Source organism: Manihot esculenta, chromosome 15 (genome assembly GCF_001659605.2).
Source record: "Manihot esculenta cultivar AM560-2 chromosome 15, M.esculenta_v8, whole genome shotgun sequence".
In the NCBI taxonomy this organism is placed as follows: Eukaryota; Viridiplantae; Streptophyta; class Magnoliopsida; order Malpighiales; family Euphorbiaceae; genus Manihot; species Manihot esculenta.
The window spans coordinates 8,157,917-8,181,539 of NC_035175.2; the positions used below are offsets into that span (position 1 = coordinate 8,157,917).

Here is a 23,623-nt window from a genome sequence, read left to right on the forward strand (position 1 = left end):
TCTTGGATTGAAGAATCTGATTGTGGAATAGTAATTTAAAATGATGTTGGATCTCAACTGTGCACATCAACTGTAGATGGCAAGATCATTGATGTCAAAAATGGAATATGGGGCTTCATGAATGTTTTGTAGTTGGGAAGAGTCATCAAGGATGTTCCAATCCTGAGGTGATATGTAGTCTTGCTGAAGATCAAGAATTTTCTTTTCATGTTTTTTGTACTTCCACAATTTCAAGAAATTCTTCTGAGAAGCAACATTGGGGAAGTAGGAGGCTAGGAGCTGCATTTGACTCTATAAAAAGAGATCGTAGTTGTTACTTAGAGGCCTACTACTGCTGCAAAGCTGCCATAGATTTCAGAATTTACATAATGAAAATCATTTCTTGGCTGCTGGTGATGCTATTTGTCATTGATATCAAATAGTATTTTGATTGGGAAATTTGGTGAAGAAAAAGGAAGAAAGTTGCAACAAGTATTGTCATCGTGAAAGTAAATTAATCTTTGTCAATTGGGAGTTCATATTTTCATAGTGCCATTAAAATGAGTCCTTTTCAGGCGTTGAATCCATTCTTATCAGTAATTCCTGCTGATTTACCAATAATAAGGGTTGTGGATATTTTCTTGGAAGAGAATCAACAATTCAACGGTATTTTGGAGGGGACTAGAAGAGGTACTGGAAAGTGGGTGATTACAACATGTCAGCCAGTTAGAAGTATTGGTTAAATAGCAACATGTAGCTCTTGAAGATGCCATCTAGGTCAATAAGTCTTTCATTGCAGCTAAATTCACATAATTTGTATATTCTTAGAGATAAGAAGGTACTAATAGGGAGGTACTCTTACATATTATAGGAAGAGATATAGAAACAAAATGTGAAAGGTTCTGTAAATAGTGCTTTATATTAACATGGATGGTCCTCCACCTATAAGGTGTCTTTTGGGTTGGAGTTAAGACCAACCATTTTATCAATATGGTATTATAGCCAACTCTTTTAACAATTTTGTGGCAAATATCTATCTTTATGCTCTAGATATCTAGTCTTTGGTGTGAAGGAGGTGTGCCCGCTTAAATTAGGTATAGGACAGAAGTGCTTCATACATGTCTTGCGTAATTCTCCCCCAACCACCCCCCAAGGAGCCTATTGGGATGGAGTTAAACTTGGTCCATTTTATCAACAGTTGTTCATTCTTTTGACAAGTAAATGATCATAGCTAGAGTTTGATTGTGTGTAACCTAGGAAAACTTCTCTTTATTCTATCACTGATGGTTTGGCCTTTGCTCTTATTATGAGCACATGCTATGCCTTTTGTTACACAACCTGTAAAAATTAATATGCTCCTATTCTTTTTCAGTCTCTGGTTTGGCAAACACTGACATTGAGATACTGTGTCTGTAATAACTTAGCTAAAACTGGTCTAAATAATTTTTGTATCCATTTTTCACTTGACTCTAAATAGTTAACCTAATTTATTTAATAGTTTTAAGTATATTATATAATCCCTCAACTTTTGATTCCTAACTGATATGGGACATTACATGCTCTCCCACTTAATTTTTTGACGCTATTGTTAAGTTAGGATCGGATTCTTGGGTATTAGGCATTGTAGTTCGTTAATACCTGGGCGACTCCACTGCTTCCAATAGGTCGCCTTCTCTTTGCAGGCATACCAATTTCACATAATTTTCTGATCCAAGATTGCTCTAATACCAATTGTAACAGCCTACTAAAACTGATCTAAATATCTTTTAAGCCTATTTTCTACTTTGTCCAAAATAGTTAATCCATGTTATCTAATAAATCTGATTTGCTTTTATATAACCCATCAACTTTTGATTTTCAATTGATGTGGGACATTACATTCTCTCTCACTTAATTTTGTTTGTGATGCCCTCATTGCAACTTTGTTGTGCATGCTATGCTGAATTGGGTACCATTGCTATGTTGGGGCTGGACACTTGAATATTGTGGATGGTTAGTATCTCGGACGTCTCCACCTCGTTCTATGAATAACCCTTTGCTTCTCGTCCACTAGCCCGGTGATTTTGATACTCACTGTAACAATTTGATTAAAACTAATCTAAATAATTTTTTGGCTATTTTTTACATGGCCCAAAATTGTTAAAATAAGTTATTTTGTAGTTTTGAGCTTGAATATTAACCTCTCAACTTTTGATTCCCAACTAATGTGAGACGTTATATTCTCTCACTTAATTTTGCAATGCGCTTGTCACAACTCTGCTATGTTGCACTATGTTAAATCGAGTACAATTGCTAAGTCGTGACCGAACCTTTAGGCATTTTGGTTGCTAGTACCTCATACGACTTCATCTTATCTCATGGGGAGCCCTTTTGAAATAGGCCCATTAGCTTAAAATGATGGTGCCCTGCATTATGTTACTTATCAGGGACTCTAAGAGCTGGACTTTCACATTATGCTCCTTCACAGGGGATTGTAAGAGCTGGACTTTCTCTGGAAGCTTTCTTGATTGGATTCCCCAGTTCAGACTACCCATAATGCTAGTCATTGGTAGTGAATTTTCATATTCTATTAAGGCTACATACATTAGATGCCGTTGCAAAAAAGCTGGATGCGTGTGCACTCAGGGATACCCATACCCATGATTATATTTTTCAGCACAAGTAGTATGCAGGTAGGAGAGATTGCAACCACGTGGTTTGTTTTTTCATATACTGTATTTTGCTTCTATGTGAAAAATCATTTTAGTTGTCAAACTTAATGTAGCTACTTGTGGACAAGTCCTTGTATGTTGCTGATCTTTTTTTTTTTTTAACAAAAAAAAAAAAAGAAAAAATTCTTCATTCCTAAGCTTTAATAATTGACATGGGTTCTGTACAGGAATAGCCAAGTTGCTGAACATGTGACTTTTTTCTTTTCTAGAGAATTGAATTTTCCCTATTATTAAACCATTTCATCTCATTCTTTATTGTTTAATTGGCAGACACTGTCCTGTTGCCTGAATATGTCATCCATCTTTGAAACATATTTTTTTAATCATTTTGATGTTTCTCATTTTATTATCTTGCCATTGCTTGTGCAGGTCATTTATCGAATCAAACTTCCAGGACCAGCAATCTTGGGTGAGGGAAAACCTGAAAACCAGAATCATGCTATTATCTTTACACGTGGGGAAGGCTTGCAAACAATAGATATGAACCAGGTATAATTTCCTTTAATCAGCCATGAATCAGGTAATGGAGATGGTTAACTCCAAGGGATTTCATCCTTAACCTATTGGCTTTGTGGTATTAATCTCTATAGGATAACTACATGGAAGAAGCTTTAAAAATGAGAAATTTGCTGCAAGAATTTCTTAAAAAACATGATGGTGTGAGACATCCTTCAATACTTGGACTTAGGGAACATATATTTACAGGAAGGTATTGTCCCAACACCGACACATGCTACTTTCTCACAATAACAGATGTTATGGTATTATATATTAGTGATTTTACCTTTATTGGTGCAGTGTTTCATCTCTTGCATGGTTTATGTCGAATCAAGAGACCAGTTTTGTGACGATAGGTCAAAGACTCTTGGCCAACCCACTGAAGTAAGTTGTGTCTTTTTCCATTGTTCGTTTGCAGTCTTGAATTTATTTATTTTTGGGTATGCTTGTGGAAGGGTATACTCTATCTGTGTTATTGAAGGTGCCAAAAATCGTTGGGTGAGGCCTCTTGCAAGAGGCCAACGAATTTTTCATTAATCAATAATTCTGAGTGTCCAAAACATTAGAAAGGAAAATATTTTCCATGAAACAAATGGAGGCTTAGTTAATACATATTTTGTAGAAAGATAATATTTATTGTTGTTGTATTTCACAATAGAGATTACAAACATATTTATACATAAGAGATGGTATCTAAACAGGAAGGAAAATCAAGTCTATGATTATAAAATATTTAAGATTTAGCAACTAACTCATCTATCAATATTTACTTCCTATATTAACATATTTACTTCCTATAATCTATAACACTCCCCCTCAAGTTGGAGCATAAATGTTAATTATGCCCAACTTGTTACATATATAATCAACTCGTCCCATACAACTTAGCAAACACCGAATTTGTGAACCCAATTTCTTCCAATAGTTGACGTACCCACAAAACTTCGCAAACGGCTTTTGCCATGACTCGACATTCAGGTTTAGCACTAGAACGGGAGACCACATTTTCTCAACTTGGTAAAACGCCTTACACACATCATAAATACGGGAAATATTTCCTTTGTCAGAATATAGAAATTCCAAATACTCCATTAATTCTTTAACAAATTCAGAATGATTAATAAGACCTAATCATCTCACTATGAATAGAATTTCGAATCCTTGAACAGTACTCGTAAACAGAATAGTACCCGATAAACAGTACTCGTGAACAGTACCTGATGAACAGTACTCATGAGCAGTACTCGTGAACAGTACCTGATGAACAGTACTCGTAAACAGTACCTGATGAACAGTACTCGTAAACAGTACCTGATGAACAGTACTTGTAAACAGTACCTGATGAACAGTACTCGTGACTCGTGAATAGTGTGAACAGTAATCGTGAACAGTACCCGATGAACAATTCTTGTGAACAATGCCCGATGAACAGAGCCTTAAGTCTCCAAATGTTACCTTTTATGAGTAACCCAAATGAACAGAACTCTAGGTCCCCAAATGTTACCTTTTATGGATAACCCAAATGAACATAGCCTTAAGAAATGTTACCCTTTATAAGTAACCAAAATGATCAGAACCGTAAGTCTCCAAATGTTACTCTTTATGAGTAAACCAAATGAACAGAGTCCTAAGTCTCCAAATGTTACCTTTTTTGGGTAACCCAAATAAACTGAGCCCTAAGTCTCCAAAAGTTACTCTTTATGGGTAACTCAAATGAACAGTATAAAAAAAAACGCCTCCACCCAATACCCAAACGGCAAACGAACTACAAATCTGACAAGGGGGCTGCAAGTCAACTTTGGCATCCTCTTTAGGTGAACGGTGAGAGACAAATCTAGGATAACACAAAAGAACTGAAGTCCTAAATCTCCAAAAATTTAAAACTTGACGAGAGAGAAAAAAAAATAAATCTCTATAAAAATGGCTCTGATACCATGTAGAAAGATAATATTTGTTATTATTGTATTTCACAATAGAGATTACAAACATATTTATACATAAGAGATGATATCTAAACAGGAAGGAAAATCAAGTCTATGATTATAGAATCCTTAAGATTAAGCAACTAACTCATCTATCAATATTTACTTCCTATATTAACATATTTACTTCCTATAATCTATAACATATTTTATTAGCAGGAAGTGCAGCATTAGGAATTATTTGCTTCTACATTATGAATAGATGAATTGTGGTGCTGAACATCTTGGTGTATGAGTTTAAAAACTGTCCCCGAGGAGGGAGGTTGACAGTAGTGTAATGTGAATGGCGGTATTTTTTTCTGTCAAACAATTTATACTGCAGACTATCTTTTTTGTCAAATTATTTTGCTGTTGCTCATCTTAACTTGTTGGCAGATTTTTTTGGTCTCTTTTCTTGTTTCATGTTTATCATGTTAAATTTCCAAGAACATTTTCTCTTCCAATTTAGGGTTCGGTTCCACTATGGTCATCCAGATGTGTTTGATAGGCTTTTTCACCTCACTAGAGGGGGTGTCAGTAAAGCATCCAAGGTCATCAATTTGAGTGAAGACATATTTGCTGGTTTGTATCATTGTAGAACTTTTCTCTTTGGTTTTGTATATTATTTTTGGTGCGACTTACTCTGACAGAATTTCTACTGCAGGTTTTAATTCTACACTCCGCGAGGGAAATGTTACACATCATGAATACATACAGGTTGGGAAGGGAAGGGATGTGGGACTTAATCAGATATCTATGTTTGAGGCCAAAATTGCTAATGGCAATGGTGAGCAGACCTTGAGCCGTGATATATATAGGCTGGGACACCGCTTTGACTTTTTCCGTATGTTGTCTTGCTATTTCACCACAGTTGGTTTCTACTTCAGTACCTTGGTATGTTACAAATTTAGTTCATTTATCGTAGGACTTTAAAATGATATGGCAAAATGGTGCAACTTCTAACAAGTGTATTTGTCTTCCAGATAACTGTGCTTACTGTATATGTATTCCTTTATGGCCGTCTTTATCTTGTTCTGAGTGGACTTGAAGAAGGTTTAATTGATCAGAAGGCACTTCGAGATAATAAACCTCTTCAGGTGGCTCTTGCTTCTCAATCTTTCGTTCAAATTGGATTTTTGATGGCCTTGCCTATGCTAATGGAAATTGGCCTGGAAAGGGGCTTCCGAACTGCACTAAGTGAATTTATATTAATGCAATTGCAACTTGCACCGGTATTTTTCACATTTTCTCTTGGAACCAAGACACACTATTATGGAAGAACTTTGCTTCATGGAGGTGCAAAATATAGGCCTACAGGTCGAGGATTTGTAGTGTTCCATGCCAAGTTTGCTGAAAACTATAGACTTTATTCCCGTAGCCATTTTGTCAAGGGTATTGAGATGATGATTTTGCTAGTTGTGTACCAGATCTTTGGTCAGTCTTATAGAAGTGCTGTTGCTTATGTCTTGATCACTGTATCTATGTGGTTTATGGTTGGGACATGGCTATTTGCTCCCTTCCTATTTAATCCTTCTGGTTTTGAGTGGCAAAAGATTGTTGATGATTGGACTGATTGGAATAAATGGATTAGTAACAGAGGGGGGATAGGTGTACCTCCAGAAAAGAGTTGGGAATCATGGTGGGAAGAGGAACAAGAACATCTTCGTCATTCTGGAAAACGTGGAATTGTGGCTGAGATATTGTTATCCTTACGATTCTTTATCTATCAATATGGGCTGGTTTATCACTTAAAGCTCACAACGAACACCAAAAGTTTTCTGGTGAGGCATCTGAAAATATTTAACCATTTTTCTGTATTTAAATATTTATTTTTTAATCAAAAGATGGATTTAGAAAAATCAATATCTTGTCTTTATTTCTCCTAGGTCTATGGAATATCATGGCTGGTGATCTTTCTGATATTATTTGTGATGAAGGTGAGCAACTGATTCTTAAATCTTATTTTATTTTTCCATGCGAATTTCTGGGGACATCTACAACTGTTATCCATTTTTCTGCAAGTAGTAGGAGAAATCCATGAGCAGTTGTTCGGCTATTCAGTTTTTCATGATTTGTGGGTAACTTTAGCTGCATCATATCTGACCTGCAAATGTTCTTCAGAAATTGACTCTTTTTTTTTTTTTATGAGGCTATTGAGTAACCTTATTCTTGAGAACAAATGGTGCATATAAGTGAAGCCAACCTCTTTGTGCAGAGAAAATGAAGAAAAAGTTTAAAAATTACTTTCTTATGGAAAAATGCATTTGTCTGTGTCATCTTTTATGTTTTGGCTCAACACCGTAGGAGTAAATGTGAATTTCCCCCTGAAAACATGTGAACCTTCAACTTATGAAATTGCTTGTGCAAAAATGCCTTCTTATATGATTCAATAAATCTGTTTCCCTTATGCAGACAGTATCTGTTGGGAGGCGAAAGTTCAGTGCAAACTTCCAGCTTGTGTTCCGGCTAATCAAGGGAATGATATTCCTTACTTTTGTCTCTATTCTGGTCACTTTAATTGCACTGCCTCACATGACTGTTCAGGATATCATTGTTTGCATTCTTGCTTTTATGCCAACTGGATGGGGTATGCTTTTGGTAAGTTAATTTTGTATATTCTAAGGGGAAGTTTCTTTTTTTTTTTTTTTTTTTTTTTTTTTTTTTTTTTTTTTGTTGTCATGGCCATTTCAATCCAAAACTTGAAACTGAAAATTATAAGTTAGTATAAGAGCCTGTGCTATCTCTCTGACCTGCCAAAAAGGCATGCTTGTTCACATGTGCACATGTGGTGCCCGTAGCTCATGCATTAGTCTCACTTTATAGATACCTAATGAAGCCCTATTGATGCACCTCGTGCACAAATCAGGTGATACAGAGTAGGTATGCAGACTAAGAGAAGCTCCAGGAAAAAATAAGATCAGGGGCTCAAGGAGCTTCAAATATCAACCGTATTTACTATCTAGTATAGGGTTTTAAAGGATATTATATGGTACCTCCTAGTCCCTTGTGAGTCTTATTTATAGGTCTGCTTGGACAGATTAGCTGCTTGTCAATGTTTCAAGTCTTGCTTTTTTTTATAATTTATTTCCTGCTTTGCCAGATAGGCTGGCTAGATTTTTTTGGGGGAACCATTTTTCTTTTGTCATTATTGGTTTAGGACAGATGAATCATTAAGTTATTTGGGAGCAATTTTAGTTGTCTGATATCCTAAAGGTTTAGGATTAATTGAAGTCCACAAATATCAAAGCTTGCACAGAGTTTCCAATATGTGATTCCTAAAGATTTTCTAAGTACAATGTAATTTTACTTCTTTTGTGTTCCCTTCCCATTTTTGCAGATTGCACAAGCTTGTAAACCTCTTGTCCATCGTGCTGGTTTTTGGGGATCAGTTCGGACACTGGCACGTGGTTATGAGATTGTCATGGGCCTGCTTTTGTTCACTCCAGTTGCATTCCTCGCCTGGTTCCCTTTTGTTTCTGAATTCCAGACTCGTATGTTATTCAACCAAGCATTTAGCAGAGGTCTGCAAATTTCACGTATTCTTGGTGGTCAAAGGAAGGATCGATCTTCTCGGAACAAAGAGTAACATTGCTCGCAGCACCGTCGTATATATGTGTGAATGTTGATGCATTTGTCATTCCCGATTCAATCAAATGGCTAATTAGAAACTTGTCCTTGCATCTTCTGCAAGTCTGTAACCATCTGGTGTAATTATGATACAAAATAGTAATAGTGGATGAAATAGGAAGCATTTTTTTTTAGTTGCAATTGATCGACTGCTGCTGGCTTCCTATAATATTAACTTTTGAACAAAAATGTTGTAAGCTAATCATTAATTCTTCATAATTTAATCGAAATTTCATTTTTGTTCTTTTTTATTTTCTTTTTGTAATTCCAGTTCCCTCTACTCGAAGAATTTATTGTTATTTACATTGTTTCTGTTTTATTGTTTTCACCATTATAGCTCAGTAAATCATTAAAAAAGAGAATGCAGTCTTCCGGAATTGTTGAGACCTTGTTCTTACATCTTATTCTTCAGATCACGTACCACAAATATATAGCTAGAACTAGTCAAGAGCTTGATTTTAGTTATTTTATTGAATTTGACACGGAACCGTAGACTTGGTAACTGTTTGATTTTGGGTCGGTTTTGGTAGTAAACTGGCAGTTGGATTTGAAACCAAACTGAATATTTCAACTAAGCCTGATTAGGCCGGTTTCCGTTAAGCTTTTCTTTTCAATTGTTATGATTTTGGTAGGCTCTGGTTTAATACGGTTTGATCCTGTTTAGGTCCGATTCCAGGTCATCCTTTTTCTAGAAAAAATAAAAATAAAAATAAAAAAGTAACAACGTTAATATTTGAAAACATCATTATGTTACAGAAATTGAGAAAATTTAAGGAATGGATAATTTACATGCGAATCAATGGAAACTTGTAATGTTAATGCAAACAGTTGGTGTATAAAATTATTTATCAAAATAAAAAATTACTTGTAGAATATAAAATTAATAATATAATTAAATTTATGCATAATGTAAAATATTTTTTAAAATAAGAATAACTAAAAATTGTTAGAAATTGGAGAAAATTAATATTATTACAAATTAAATATTTTGATTTAGAAAAAGAATTAAGAAGATATGCAGCTAATGAGATTTAGCAAAACTTGGACGACCTAAATGATTATAAACAATATTGCCAGATGTAGCGGAAACTAGTTTGAATTGGATAGGTGATATAGTTTTTTTGACTCGTGATTTGTTGCAATCATCTTCCCTATATCCTAGTCTTGCACAACAGCCGAACTAGAAATTAAATTAACAAAATTGGTTAATTTACTAATAGAAATTAAACTGTATGGGCATTCAGGAATAAATAAATACATCATAAGCATTACTCTTTTTTAATCAGAAAGGCATAAGATTTAACACTAAGTATGCTTTTTTTAATATATATATATATATATAAAAACATTATTGTGCTTTTCTTTTCCTAACATAATGGAATCATTTTTAACCGTTTTTAGGCCAATTAGTTTTAAAATCTAAATAAATTAGGCTATTTGATCTAAAGTTTTAACTTTTTTTTTTTTATTTTACTTTTTACATATATAAATCAACACGACCAAATTATTGTCGATGAAATTACTTTTTCAGAGGCTTTAAATGAATAGATGATCCAAAGCAAAATGAACTCTTTCTCAGAAAAAGATACCCACATGAACACATAGAAGTAGCTATGTCTTCTCCATCTATGAAATTATGGCCCCAACAGTATTCTCTCAGCTCTAATGGTACTTAAATTATTGCTCCATCTCTAGCATTTTGCTGCTTGTCCGTTGTGGTTTACTTAAATTCGTTGTTTTTATTGCTTGCATACTAGTTCAAGAATTCAAAATAGCCCAATTGACTTGTACTTTTCCAAGAGCGATGTTCATGAGATAGGTTATTGTTGGCACAGCAGGTAGTTGTGTGATAGATCATATTTAACTTCTTTCTTTGTCGAGACAGTTCATAACTCCTTTTGCACTAATATATATAAAAACGGCAATTATTGGTCTAGGGTTCCTTTGCTTTGCCTCCTCATTGTTTACATCATTGTTATAACCTTCTTGATTTTGCAGTAGCAATTAATTACATGAGAGATTTCTCACCACATAAATTTGGACCATGAGTACTTTTTCGATGGTCATAGCACTGCCTTTCTTTTTGGGCTTACATTGCCATTGATATGCGTTCTTCCTCTTTCGATCATCATAACTCCATGAAATAGGTGAAGTCAAAAGAAATATAGAAGATGATGGCGGAATAGGTGTAAAAGTGCTTGTAGGAGAACTTCCATGGTAGTATTTCAGTTGCTATTCAGAGGATTGCTTGTTGGCAATCATTTTTTTCCAAGATCTTATGCAAAGAGAGAGAAATGAATGAAAATTGAGGATTTAAGGGGAGAGGGAGGGACAGGGCAATTAGATTAGGATTTAAATTAAATTACTATTAATTTAATTAAGAATAAAATAGTAATTTTATGCTACTAACTGAACCTCGAATTTAGATGATTTAAAAACTCAATCATTCTTTAACAAGATCAAAATGCAAAGAGAGAGAAATGGATGAAGATAGGATTTTAGGGGAGAAGGGAAGGACAATTAGATTAGGATCTAAATTTAAACTAAATTATTATTAATTTAATAATAATTTTATTTTATTAATGTAAGAACCTTGAATTTGAATGGTTTTAAAACTAAAGAGTTTTTCTTTTTTTTTTTTAAAAGCATGAAAACTAAAGAGTTTAAATGTTTAATTTTAAAAATGAATGAATTGATACTAAAATTTAATAAATAAAATATAATTTATTTATTTAAAAATATTACATGAGTAATGACATACTTCCCTTAATTAAGATTTTAAATTATAATAAAATATTCACAAAAATTAAATCAAATTTAGAAAAACTAATGGTGTATTATAAATTCTTAAAGTTATATTTGACTAGTAAAGTAGTCTTTAAATATATATTTTTATTATAATAATATTATTTTTTTAAAAATTTCATTATTTACTTTAAATTTTTATTTTTGTATAATATCATAGGTTATTAATAAAAATATAAAATATCAGACAAATAAAACCTTACCATTTAAAATATATAATATTTTAATTTATTTAGAATGTTATTCATAGAAAATAAAGTTTTTTAAATATAAAATATATATATAATTTATAACATTGAGTATAAGTATTCAAGGAAATATTTTAATACATATAAATTACATATGATATTTTATATACTATGAATTTATTTATAATATATTTAATATTAAATATAATAAATATAAGATATAGTTAATTTTAATATAAAATTTAAATGAAGGATTATATGTTTTATTAATAATATAAAATTTTTAAGATTATATTATTATTTGTTATTAATTTTTTAAATTTAATTTAATGTTTTTATTATAATTATAATAAATTTAAAAAAATTAAATATGAATATAAATGTGAATTAATAGCGGATGTTTGAATATTTTTATCAACGCCTCATAAAATTGAAATCATAGTGTTTATGGGCATTGTAGCTCGCTTAACCGCGTCATACAAATCAAAGTAAAACCCGCGTACTACCGGCTGTAACCGGTAAATCCGGTAACCGCCTTTCATTACTTGCATACTCTGCCAAAGCCCACCTTCATTTCATTTTGGTAGTCTCGAACTTTAGCTGATCACTTTAGTTATCAATTTCAAACGCCAAACACCACCACCTTTCTATAGGGGGAAACACCACTGCCTTTTTCTTTTTTATTTCTGTTGCCACGACTTTGAGAGGCCGTTTTCACTCAGCTTCTCAACTCGGTTTTAGGGTTTTGGCCTCGAGATCCAGGTACGCCATTTTTAATTTCTCTTTTTCCATCAAGAGAATGCTTCGTGTTAATCCCTAGACGGTGTTAGTTATTTCATATTTTGTGACTTTGTTTTGGTTTTAGCTTTCGTTTGATGATTTAGGGTTCAACTAGAAGATGTCTCGCGTAGAGGATCTGTGGGAGCGGTTAGTGCGGGCTGCATTGCGGAGGGAAAGAACTGGTACAGATGCACTTGGTCGGCCCGTTGGTGGTATTGCTGGATATGTTCCCTCTTCGCTTGCAAACAACAGGGATATTGATGCAATTTTGAGAGCTGCTGATGAAATTCAAGATGAAGATCCGAATGTCTCTAGAATTTGTACGTGTATTCATTTTATTGCTGTGCATCTTCATTTAATTTGTATTATTGCCCGTGTATATGTCGTGCTTTTGTGTTCCGTTAGAGTATGCTACAACACTTGCTTATGTGGAAGCGTCACCTCACCGATGGTAGAAATTTGAGAACTCTTGGATGTAATGGGAAAGATATTAGTACAAATATATATAACTGGGTGTCGAAGACTTAGGTTAAAGAGAAAGAATGAGATTGACACAGTTTTGGAAGGATTGCTGAATCTAAAAAATTCAACCAAAGTTTACAAAGAAAACCACTGTAATGCAATGCATGGTAGTAGTTAATAATTTTAATAGTTAACCCTTTTGTTGCTATAAGCCCAAGCTGTTTTACAAATATTTGGATATATTATCATTTTTATAGTGACTATTGATTCCTCTTTGTAGAGTTAAACTGTTAATTCTGTTTACATCTTAATCTCACGGCTCCTTTCCATCATCTTCTCTAGAATTTTGGTGACTTTGCTCAGTCTACCCTTAATTGCATGGCTTTTTCCTGCAAAAATTCATTATTTTGGACTAAGCAGGCATGGGATTGTTTCCCTTGGAATCATTTGGCTTTGCTTTTGGTTTGAAGTTAATCCTTGACTTAAAATGCAAAGTTTCTTTAAGGATAGAGTTTGTGGGGAAAAAAAATTGTAGGATTATTGATTGACTATGTATTATGCTGCATGCTTGTGGCCTGTGAGTACTTGACACTTTTTGTAGTATCAGAATTCAGAAGTACTTGCCTTGGCATTCTGCCGCTTAGTCTTTAATTTACTTTACTGTTAGTTGCTAGCTTAATTCTCCTGTGGCAGCAGTTTGATTGATTTGTTCTTTTCTTTCTCTAATAATGTAGGATGAAATATTTAGCCAAGTGCAGTTGTTGAAGTTTGCAATTTTAATTTAACAGAAAGGATTTTTCAATTTTTGCATCTTTTACTTCAATCTTCTTGTTGTCACTACTTCTGATGGCATCCATGATGTAATAGTTTTTAACCTATTGCATAAGATGCTGACCTTTTATTTTTCCTGCAGTATGTGAGCATGCTTATTCTCTTGCACAAAATCTGGATCCTAATAGCGAAGGAAGAGGTGTTCTTCAATTCAAGACTGGTCTGATGTCTGTCATCAAGGTGCAGCTCTAGTTTGTGAAAATGTTTTATTTTTGTGACATACTGTGCATATGGACATCACTTCAATTTTTTTAACAGGATTAGGGAATCCTAGTTGTATGTTCAATAGGAGACTCTCACCATGATAAGCCCACCTTACGTTTCTTGATGGGTAAAGCAAGAATTGAAAGTTGACGCAGGAAGGGGGGACCAATTTCTTAAAAAACAGTAGTGGTTGTGGTCGTGGCATCATAGTATTGGATTGTATTGCTAGCGCTATGATGAAGTTATTTATTTATCTCTAAATTAGCAAAATGAATCGAATCAATGCTAAGAACCTCAATTTAACTGTGGATCCATTTCCCTCACAAGAAAATAACTTCTGTGAAAATATTTACATTTTATGACATGAGTTATTTTATGTTGTTTGGTTGTAATGCTGAAAATCAGATGTGTGTGTGGGTGCCGGGGGGAGAACTGAGGAGGTGGATGGGTGGATGTTGGTTTGGGTGCGTATGTATGCACATATATGCATACGAACACATACATATGCATATACACATATGTATATGTAGACTTTTGCACACAAACACATATACATACATAACTTGTCTGTAAAATTTTTTATCTTTTATAACATGAGTTATTTTATGTTTGGTTGTAATGTTGAAAAGTAAAGTTGAAAATCACACACACACATACATACATATGTATACATAATAGGGCCTGGCCAAGGGCAGGTTCCTGTTCGAAACGGCCTGATTTTTGACAGTTCGAAATGGTTTTGGTTTTTGAAGGGTCCAGTCTAGTTCTGGTCTGGTTTTAATTACGGTCTTTTACGGTTCCGGTTAAGTCCAAATTCTGAATGCTCACGGGTTTATATTTAAAGAGAAACAATATTCTTTACAAATAAAAAAAAGAATGAAAATAGATTTAGTTATTTGATAACTAGCTTGTCTATGAATCAATTTTAAGTGATAAAATTTTTATTAGATGATTTATTTTAAAAATTCAAAATCGAACCGATTTGAACCAGTTGGTTCCAGTCTGATTCTGGTTTTGGTTCCAGTCTGATTCTGGTTTTGGTTCAGAAAAGGAGGCCCATAAGCAGCCCTATTACTATAAGGTTCCGGTCTCGTTCAGGAATTGGTTGACCGGTCTGGTTCACGGTTCGAACTGGACCATGGCCATGTCTATGCATATATAGTGGGTTGTTTGGAGTGCATTTTAAAATTTCAAGTTTCATTCAACATAAAGGGCTGTGAAAGATGTTTGGGCCTACAAGAACTTTATTTTTTATGTTATAGTTTAATATGAGAAAAATTAAACAGGAAATGGTAAATTATGGTTGTTGCTGGCTGACACTCTGACTTTATGGTTGCTTGTTAAAGCGCCACATTATTGGTAGACCAATACATATATGCTTAGACCCTTGTAGGTTCTTCCCTTGTAGGAGTTTAAAGAAGTTTGGAATTTTTTTTTTTTTTTTGAAATTTCTGTTCTTTTTATTAAAATTTTTTAAATTTATTTCACCTTTTTGAGTTTTTTAGTTGTAATTCTTCTTATATTCCTTTCTTTCCCCTTTATGTAAATTTCAGCAAAAGCTTGCAAAGAGAGAGGGTGGAACTATTGACAGAAGCCAGGACATTGCTCGCTTGCAAGAGTTCTACAAGCTTTTTAGAGAGAAGAACAATGTAGACAAGCTACGAGAAGAAGAAATGAAGCTGCGGGAGTCTGGCACTTTCAGTGGAAATCTTGGCGAGTATGTTTTCCAAATAGTGAAAGAATTAGAAATATGAGATTTAGGAGTCAGACTTTCTGTTCAACTTTTTGCAATTTAGCGTGGGCCAAGAGATATTTATTTGCTGCTATTCCTGGTAGTGGGTTGGGTTGATGCATGTGATAGAAATTGACATGCTAACTTGCATTTCTTGTTGATAATTCTTTATGTTGTATTTATATGACTTGATTCAACCAAAGCTGAACGAAAATTTGATACTAGTTATACACACTTGTATGTTTATGTTGTGGCATGGTGGATAAATTTTAGGGAAAAAGATAATTTCTTATTTTCCATTGTTAGGTAGGATTGTTGTGCGTTCAGTCTTTGTTTCAATGGTAAAATTAGTTCACTTTCACCCAATTGCTAGGGTTTACCCTCTTGTATAAATAGGGTTGCTAGGAGACGAATCAATAGTTTTCCTGCATTTTGAATTGAATTTTGTTCGAGAGATTTTTTTAAACCCTAATTATCTTTTATTTTGTTCCAGTCACAGTAAATTCTACTCTAACCCTAGTTGTTGAGTTCCAATTTTACTTAACATTTCCACTATCTGACATCTCAAGCTTAGATCTTAGATTTTGTTTTATTTGTACTTGATTAGCAAGTAATTGGTATAAATTGACTTTTTTAGGACCAGTTATATTTAACGTTCCTTTTTTTTTTGATGCAAGAACATATCTATTCTTGATTTATTGAAGGAGAAATTCAGATTGCTACAAGTGAAAATTGATGGTGATTTTTTTTCAAAAGCCTTTTGCGTCAACTGTTTAACCAAAATGCAACTTTTTAGCATTGAATAACAATCAGCAAAAACATAAAATAGAATTAATACCAAAGGCCTTTTTATATCCTTTAGTGGCTAGTTCACATATATTGGTTGAATTTTAGTGAATTTTGATGGAATTTTATAAATAATTGCTTTATTTCATATTATTTAACATAATAGCCATGGGCCTGTGACCATTACAATCTGCTACAACTGTGCTTCTTGGACATGCAATCATTGTTTTAAGTAAAGGACATAACAGCCATTATTTATAGGTTTTCACCTCTCTTTACCTTGATATCTATTATTTAAAGGCATAAAGAAGTTGTTCTTGTAGCAGTCGTTACTTTGGTTATCTAATGGTAACGACAAGTATTTATTGTTAAGTAACAGAAATGAAATGTTACCACATTTTTTTGGTCGTATAATATTCCTGATTATTATTTTTTTTGTCTTTAACTAATGATAACAATATGTATTTATTGTATACTATTCGTCATGTTTTTTGTTTATAGTGTTTTTAGCTGTTGTCTCTGACTTTGTCCCTCAAATTTCCATCTAAACTTCTGCAATTTCCACAAAATTTTCACTTCTTCTCTATGGAGCTAAGATCATATCTACGATCTTTATAATTCTACACATTTTTTTCTTGCAGAACGTAAGTTATCTATTTTGTTGCTAGGTTATTTGTTTTCTTATGGTATTTAAGCATTAATTTGCCCGTTATAGGCTTGTTAAATCTATGCAGATCAACTTTAATTTGATTAATTATTAATATTATGATGTCTAAGAATGATGGGTTTCATGTAAGTATCTGATGTATTTATGCTTACTAATTAGTTGTATATCTTAGTTTACTTGTATCTTCAAATTTCAAATATATTAATTGAAAAAAAAATTTGCATAGAAATGGGTCATTACTGCTGTTATAGGCTTGTTTACTGAGAATGCAATTGCCTTTTCTTTTATTGCAGCATTCACCCTGTTTTAAAGCTCTGCTTAGTTTAACTGTTTATAATGATTTTAAGTTTTCTTTAGGAAGTTGCGTCCCAGTTATGATACAGTTTAATGGCTAAATGTGTTTCCTACAGATCTCAAATTAATTAAAAATTTCAATTATGATAATTAACATTCATGTCTTGAATGAAGTTGGCTTTAACTAGTTGAAAAGTGTGTCTGTAGTAGTATTTTGTTTTTAGAGGCTGCTCTTCAAGTTTTTCAGTTTTTCAGTGGTAAGTTCTCTGAAGGAAGAATGACATGCATATGCATGGTTAACCAATGTTTATGGAGCACTAAGTTGATTTTATATCCTGATTTATGTAGAATCCGCACTATTTTAGAGTATCTGGCATTCTTTGGATCTGGTTGAAGCTGCTAACTTATTGATTTTTTGTTGCATTTCTGAAGCCATGTTGTTATATATGTCTTCTTCTGTCCTTTTGTTCAGGGTTGATACTTTACTTGCTTTTTAATTTTCAATCTAGGTTGGAGCGAAAAACAGTGAAGAGGAAAAGAGTTTTTGCAACATTGAAGGTTTTAGGATCAGTACTTGAGCAGCTGACCAAGGAAATTCCTGAAGAGGTTGGATCTACAGCCATTAGACAATTTCTTTACTGCAAACTGTAGTATAACTTAATTGTATCTTTTGAATTAGGCAACGTTATATTTCTTTTTAGTTTCCCCCCATCTTTTTTAATCATTAAGATGATCACCAAGTGAGCAAAGATTTGCAATCCTTGGTGATGGAATTTCTTCAGTTGTGAAATTTGAAATGAACAAACCTATCATATGTGGAAAAACAACTGTTCACAGTATGAGAAACAAATAAAACTTTAGCCAATAATCTGTAGGAGTACAGGGAGAATTTTCCTTCTTCAATTGATCGTCAATAAGGTTCCAAGGGGATATGAATATGATTTAGTTGCTTTTCTCTGTTAAGAGCATGTACTCCTCAAAACCTGAAATTCATCTTAAACCTACCTTGTGCATCTATCTTGGTCATACCACTGAGTAAGCTATCTCACGCTTCTTCGTCTTCCTAGCTCAAAGCAAAATGCTTATTCTGTCTTTGTTTCTTTAAACCATTTTTTACTAATATTTTTCATTTCTTTTTGGGAGATTGTCTATTTCAAAATTCTCTTCCAATCAGCCTTCTAAGTAGAAAAAAGAGCAATAATTGTAGCTTGTTATATATTATAGGAAGTAAATATATTAATATAAGAAGTAAATATTGATAGATGGGTCAGTTGTTGATCGAAGACGTAGAGACCCTCTAACTCACGCCCTCTATCAATAATCTGCTTCGTCGAAAGATCCTGAAAAATACAGTGATCAGGAAAGAATGAGACACAACAATTCAATGCACGAGTGAGTTTACTAACAGAAAGCAAATTAAATGCGAACTTAGGGAGACATAACACAGAGGATACAGAAAGAGAAGGGGTTAAGTTGACATGACCAGAACCCATGACAAAAGATTTAGTACCATCAGCAAGAGTAACATAAGAAGTCGATGCATGAGACTCAAGATTGGACAAAAAGGTAGAATCACCTGACATATGATTGGTAGCACCAGAATCAATAACCCATTTGGAGGATGAAAACACAAGGCATGCAGTAGAGTTACATGACTCGGCAATTGCAGTGATAGAGGAGGAATTAGAGGATTTCAGAGATGCCTGGTATTGGGTGAATTGTGCATACTCATCTACATATATCAAAATCCCCTGATCTGAAGGGGCCTCAACTGCCATATGCGCCACTTGTGTGCGCTGATTCTTATTTTGTAGTTTTTGACATGTCTTCTTAGTATGTCCAGTTTCGCAGTAATAACAAATGATTCCGCCTGAGTCAGAAGTAGAACCTGATTCCCCAGAACGTTGAGATCTTTTACCATCATTAAAACCTCCCCTTTGCCCACCTCTATTATTCTGTCTGCCACTGTCATTGCGGCTAACAAGGGCACTAGTGGGGTGTGAAGAAATTGGAGATTCTGTACGCAATACCCTAGTGAACACATCATGTAACGATGATATTTCAGAGTCAGAAAGAATATGAGATTTAGCTGTCTCCAAACTCTGGAGGGAGACCTGCAAGAAAGCTCATAACAGCCATTTGCTCTTGTTGAGTTTTCACATCTGTACTAAAGGGCATCAATACATTAAGTTCTTCATAAACTATTTTAAAATCCATAAAATAGGATATCAAAGTTCTATCATTTTTCTCGGCTCGGTAAAACGCTTTACACACATCATAAATACAACAAAATATTATTTTTCTACATGGTATCAGAGCCTCACCCATAGAGATTTAATTTTTTGGAGACTTAGGGTTCTGTTCATTTGGGTTACCCTTCATAAAGGGTAACATTTGGAGACTTAGGGCTCTGTTTATTTGGATTACCCATAAAGGGTAACATTTAGAGATTTAGGACTCTGTTTATTTAGGTTACCCATAAAGGGTAACATTTGGAGACTTAGGGCTCTGTTCATTTGGGTTACTCATAAAGGGTAACATTTGGAGATTTAGGGCTCTGTTCATTTGGGTTACTCATAAAGGGTAACATTTGGAGACTTAGGGCTCTGTTCATCGCGCACTGTTCATTGAGTACTGTTCTTCTGATCCTTTGTTTATTTTGATTGTTTTGGGTTGATTGTCCTTATGGCTGAAGTTGTGATTCTTGTGATGACTAAAATCACAGAACACAAATTAAATAGATCTGATTTTTGGGTTGGAGTAAGATTATCCGTATTTATTTATGAAGTATTGAAATGGATGATCATCTTGGTAAGATCCTCCAACTGATGAAACTGGTAGAGATTGGATGAGGGATGATGCTCGTTTATTTCTGCAGATTCGAAAGTCTATTCATAGTGAGGTGATTATATATGGAATTCGAGTTGATTATATATGTAACAAGTTGGGCATGATTAATATTTATGTTCCAACTTGAGGGGGAGTGTTATAGATTATAGGAAGTAAATATATTAATATAAGAAGTAAATATTGATAGATGGGTCAATTGCTTAATCTCAAGGATTGTATAATCATAGACTTGATTTTCCTTCTTATTTAGATACCGTCTCTCGTATATAAATAGATTGTCCTTATGGCTTAATTATTACCTTGAGCTATACATATATATATATATATATATATATATATATATATATATATATATATAGTATACGCTGTTATATTTGGATAAGGCCTAATTCACCCTTGGTATCAGAGCCTTTCTTAAGTATTTCTTGTTCCAGTTTATTCCTGGGCGTGAGGGGGTAATGTGCCTCTTATGGGATATTGGGCAATTATAGCTTTTAGGGCGAGATGTGCCTCTTATGGGATATTGGGCAATTATAGCTTTTAGGGCGAGTTAGCCTTGACCCTAATTTAACATACACTATTACCCTTTCAAGGAACCCCTTATTATAGGGATTCAATCTTTCGAAAACATCCTATTACAACCTCATATACATTCTTATTCTAACAATTCCATTAAATTAGGCTACTTGAGAGCTAGGATTTCACATTATCCATTATAACATTTCATGGGAAGCAGAGAAAATTAGAGGAGAAAGTGTTGGTTATAATGCTGTTTAGTCCTACTGTTTGAAAGTAGAAGGAGAAGGGAGTGAGGAGGCACTGAGAAAATTTCTTCTCTGTGGGTCTACGATAATAGTCTTTCCAAATTAGACTTAAAAGGTGAAGAAAGTATGAGTTCAAGTTTTACAATGCAATTTTCAATAATGATAGATTTCCTTGACCATTAGTTACTTGTTTCTGTTTTGGAGTTTGTTGGGTTTATTTTCATTTACTGGTGATCTTCTGGAGCTGACTATGTAAATAGTGATTTCTTCTCTTTAGGGATAGTGTGCTATGATGTAGGAGTAGGACAGCTTGTAGTCAGATTTTTTAGGTGATGTTTATGTTGATTTGAAAGCTAGAAGGTGTAGAAATGTAGATAGACAACTACAAAATGATTAAGGATGACTATGAAGCAAAACAGAATGAGAAAGAGGTTTCAGGAGTCTTTTGTCGCGTAGGTGAGGGCCGTGAGGCACTGTGAACAGTAGAAGGGTGAACTAGGGAATAAAGGGGTGAGAAACAATTTCTCAAGAGGGTAAAGAAATACATTGTCACTTTATTAGCTCAAAGCATTTGTCATTTGTCATAATAAAGTCTGCCAAACAGTGTTGTTAAAGGCGAAAAAAAGGCAAGAGGCGAGGTGCCACGTGCCTGCACAAAGGCAATGCCTCAATCCACAAAGGCGCAACATGAGAGTTGCCAGAGGCGACGCCTCACTGAAGCAAGCCTTTTTTTTTTTGTAAAAAAATGCTTTTAAACAACAAAAGAGAAATTCTAGTCTCTCAACATCTCTTTCAAACAGCAGATAACACTTCTGCAACAAGTAAAATGCAAATTTCTTACTCTTTCTTGCTCCAAATACCATCAACCAGGTATGTCTCTCCTCCTTTCTCTCTCTCTCTCTCCTTCTTCTTCTTCTTCTTTCTCCTCTCTTCTCTCCCTACTGTACTTGCGTAGCAGCATGTCTTCTTTTTTCAATTTTTCTCTCTTCTTTTTTCCTTCTCTTTCTCATCCTCTCTTCTCTCTTTGCTGGACCCAACACAACAGCAAATCATCTTTTTCTTTTCCCTTTGTTTTTTTTAAAAAAAATTTCTTTCTTCTTCTATTGCTGCAAATAATATATATTTCATTTGAGCATGTAATTTGCCTTTATATATGGGTGTTCATTGAAGTGTTTATATGTATATTTAAAATATATAACAAAATTTTGGCTTTGTCGCTTTTTTTGAAAAGGTGTCGCCTCCCCTCTCGCCTAAAGCGATAGGGGACCCTGTCGCTTGTCCCCTTTCGCTTTAGTTTTGCCTCTCGCCTTGATAATACTGCTGCCAAATATGTGGAGAAAATTGTCCTATATATAAAGTATTTGTAACCGAATTGCATTAGGATTGGGTATCCTGGTTCCAATTCTAATTAGGAATAAAAAATCACAAATCAAATAAATCTTTCAAATAAATAAACTTCTACTGACTGATATATATTGTAATAAAAAAGTCCCAAGATCTCTATTATATCCTACTCCACTCCCTTTGGTTGAAAATAATTCGTCTCCACAGAGTTGAATTGCAAGTAGGAATCCAAGGGAGAAGGATTCAAGGTTCAGAACTCCTCTTACTAATGCAAGTAGCATTGGAATTGGAATAAGTGAGTCACTTGACAAGAAATGCTTGAAAACCACATTGATAGGAAATAACAAACTCATCATCTGGCACAATTTCAATGGAATCCCTTTGTTAAGGAATAGATGGTTATTTTGGTACATGATGACCTACCAAAGGAAAAAAAAAAAGAAAACTACAAAGAGAAGTAGTGGGCTCAAAGCTTCTTTATAAGGTGACAAATGCATTGAAACTATGACTAATATTCATATGATTAGGTAAGTCGAGTAAATATGTATTAGATCTAAGTTTTTGCATAATGGAGAATGAGCTAATGGCTCAAACATGTTGTTTCTTTAAAGATATTTGAGGTTATATCACAGGGCGTAGATGAACCATCACGTAATCGCCTAGCTTAAATTTTTTCTATTCATACAATGAACATCAGCTGCAAGTTTGTAATTTTCATACTTAAAGCGATCTTTCGCCTAAGCTCAGCATGCTAATGATCAATATGTTAGGCAAAGATTCAGTGGGTAGTGAAATGCAAATATCTAATGGAGGAACAAGGTCAGTGGGGTGTGAGAAGTGTAGCCATGAGCCATGAACCATGAACTATTTAAAGTGGGCTTTTACCTGTTGAATGATTGACAATTATTATAGGCAAATTCAGTAATTAAAAGAACCAAATCCTGATTACTGTGTTTCTTCCCTACAAGACAAATAAGTAAGTCATCCAAATTACAAACAGGAATCTGTTTTCCTGTAAATGAAACCTTAATCTTCTCTTTCCTTGGAGCTTCTTGTTGTTTGTGTAGTTTTCCCCCTCTTCTTTTGGTTTGTATTTTACTTGTGCTTATATGCACTTACAAATTTTAAACCCTTTATTTG

At 33.9% G+C, this 23,623-nt stretch overlaps 2 protein-coding genes across 4 annotated transcripts in view; both read left to right on the forward strand.

Moving 5' to 3' along the window:
- The window catches only part of LOC110602143 (callose synthase 3), a 32,741-nt gene extending 23,714 nt beyond the window's left edge, over window positions 1-9,027 (forward strand). For all 3 annotated transcript variants that reach the window (XM_043951332.1, XM_043951334.1, XM_043951333.1), the window contains 9 exons: window positions 3,060-3,179; window positions 3,281-3,399; window positions 3,489-3,572; window positions 5,619-5,731; window positions 5,814-6,043; window positions 6,133-6,930; window positions 7,036-7,086; window positions 7,562-7,747; window positions 8,487-9,027. In XM_043951332.1, coding sequence (XP_043807267.1) covers window positions 3,060-3,179; window positions 3,281-3,399; window positions 3,489-3,572; window positions 5,619-5,731; window positions 5,814-6,043; window positions 6,133-6,930; window positions 7,036-7,086; window positions 7,562-7,747; window positions 8,487-8,735 — 1,950 coding nt within the window. In that variant the 3' untranslated portion in view covers window positions 8,736-9,027. The remainder of the gene's footprint in view (window positions 1-3,059; window positions 3,180-3,280; window positions 3,400-3,488; window positions 3,573-5,618; window positions 5,732-5,813; window positions 6,044-6,132; window positions 6,931-7,035; window positions 7,087-7,561; window positions 7,748-8,486) is intronic.
- Window positions 9,028-12,343: 3,316 nt separating this feature from the next.
- The window catches only part of LOC110602142 (callose synthase 9), a 46,355-nt gene continuing 35,075 nt past the window's right edge, over window positions 12,344-23,623 (forward strand). The window contains exons 1-5 of the mRNA XM_021739573.2: window positions 12,344-12,531; window positions 12,635-12,869; window positions 13,925-14,022; window positions 15,600-15,763; window positions 18,035-18,131. Coding sequence (XP_021595265.1) covers window positions 12,668-12,869; window positions 13,925-14,022; window positions 15,600-15,763; window positions 18,035-18,131 — 561 coding nt within the window. The 5' untranslated portion in view covers window positions 12,344-12,531; window positions 12,635-12,667. The remainder of the gene's footprint in view (window positions 12,532-12,634; window positions 12,870-13,924; window positions 14,023-15,599; window positions 15,764-18,034; window positions 18,132-23,623) is intronic.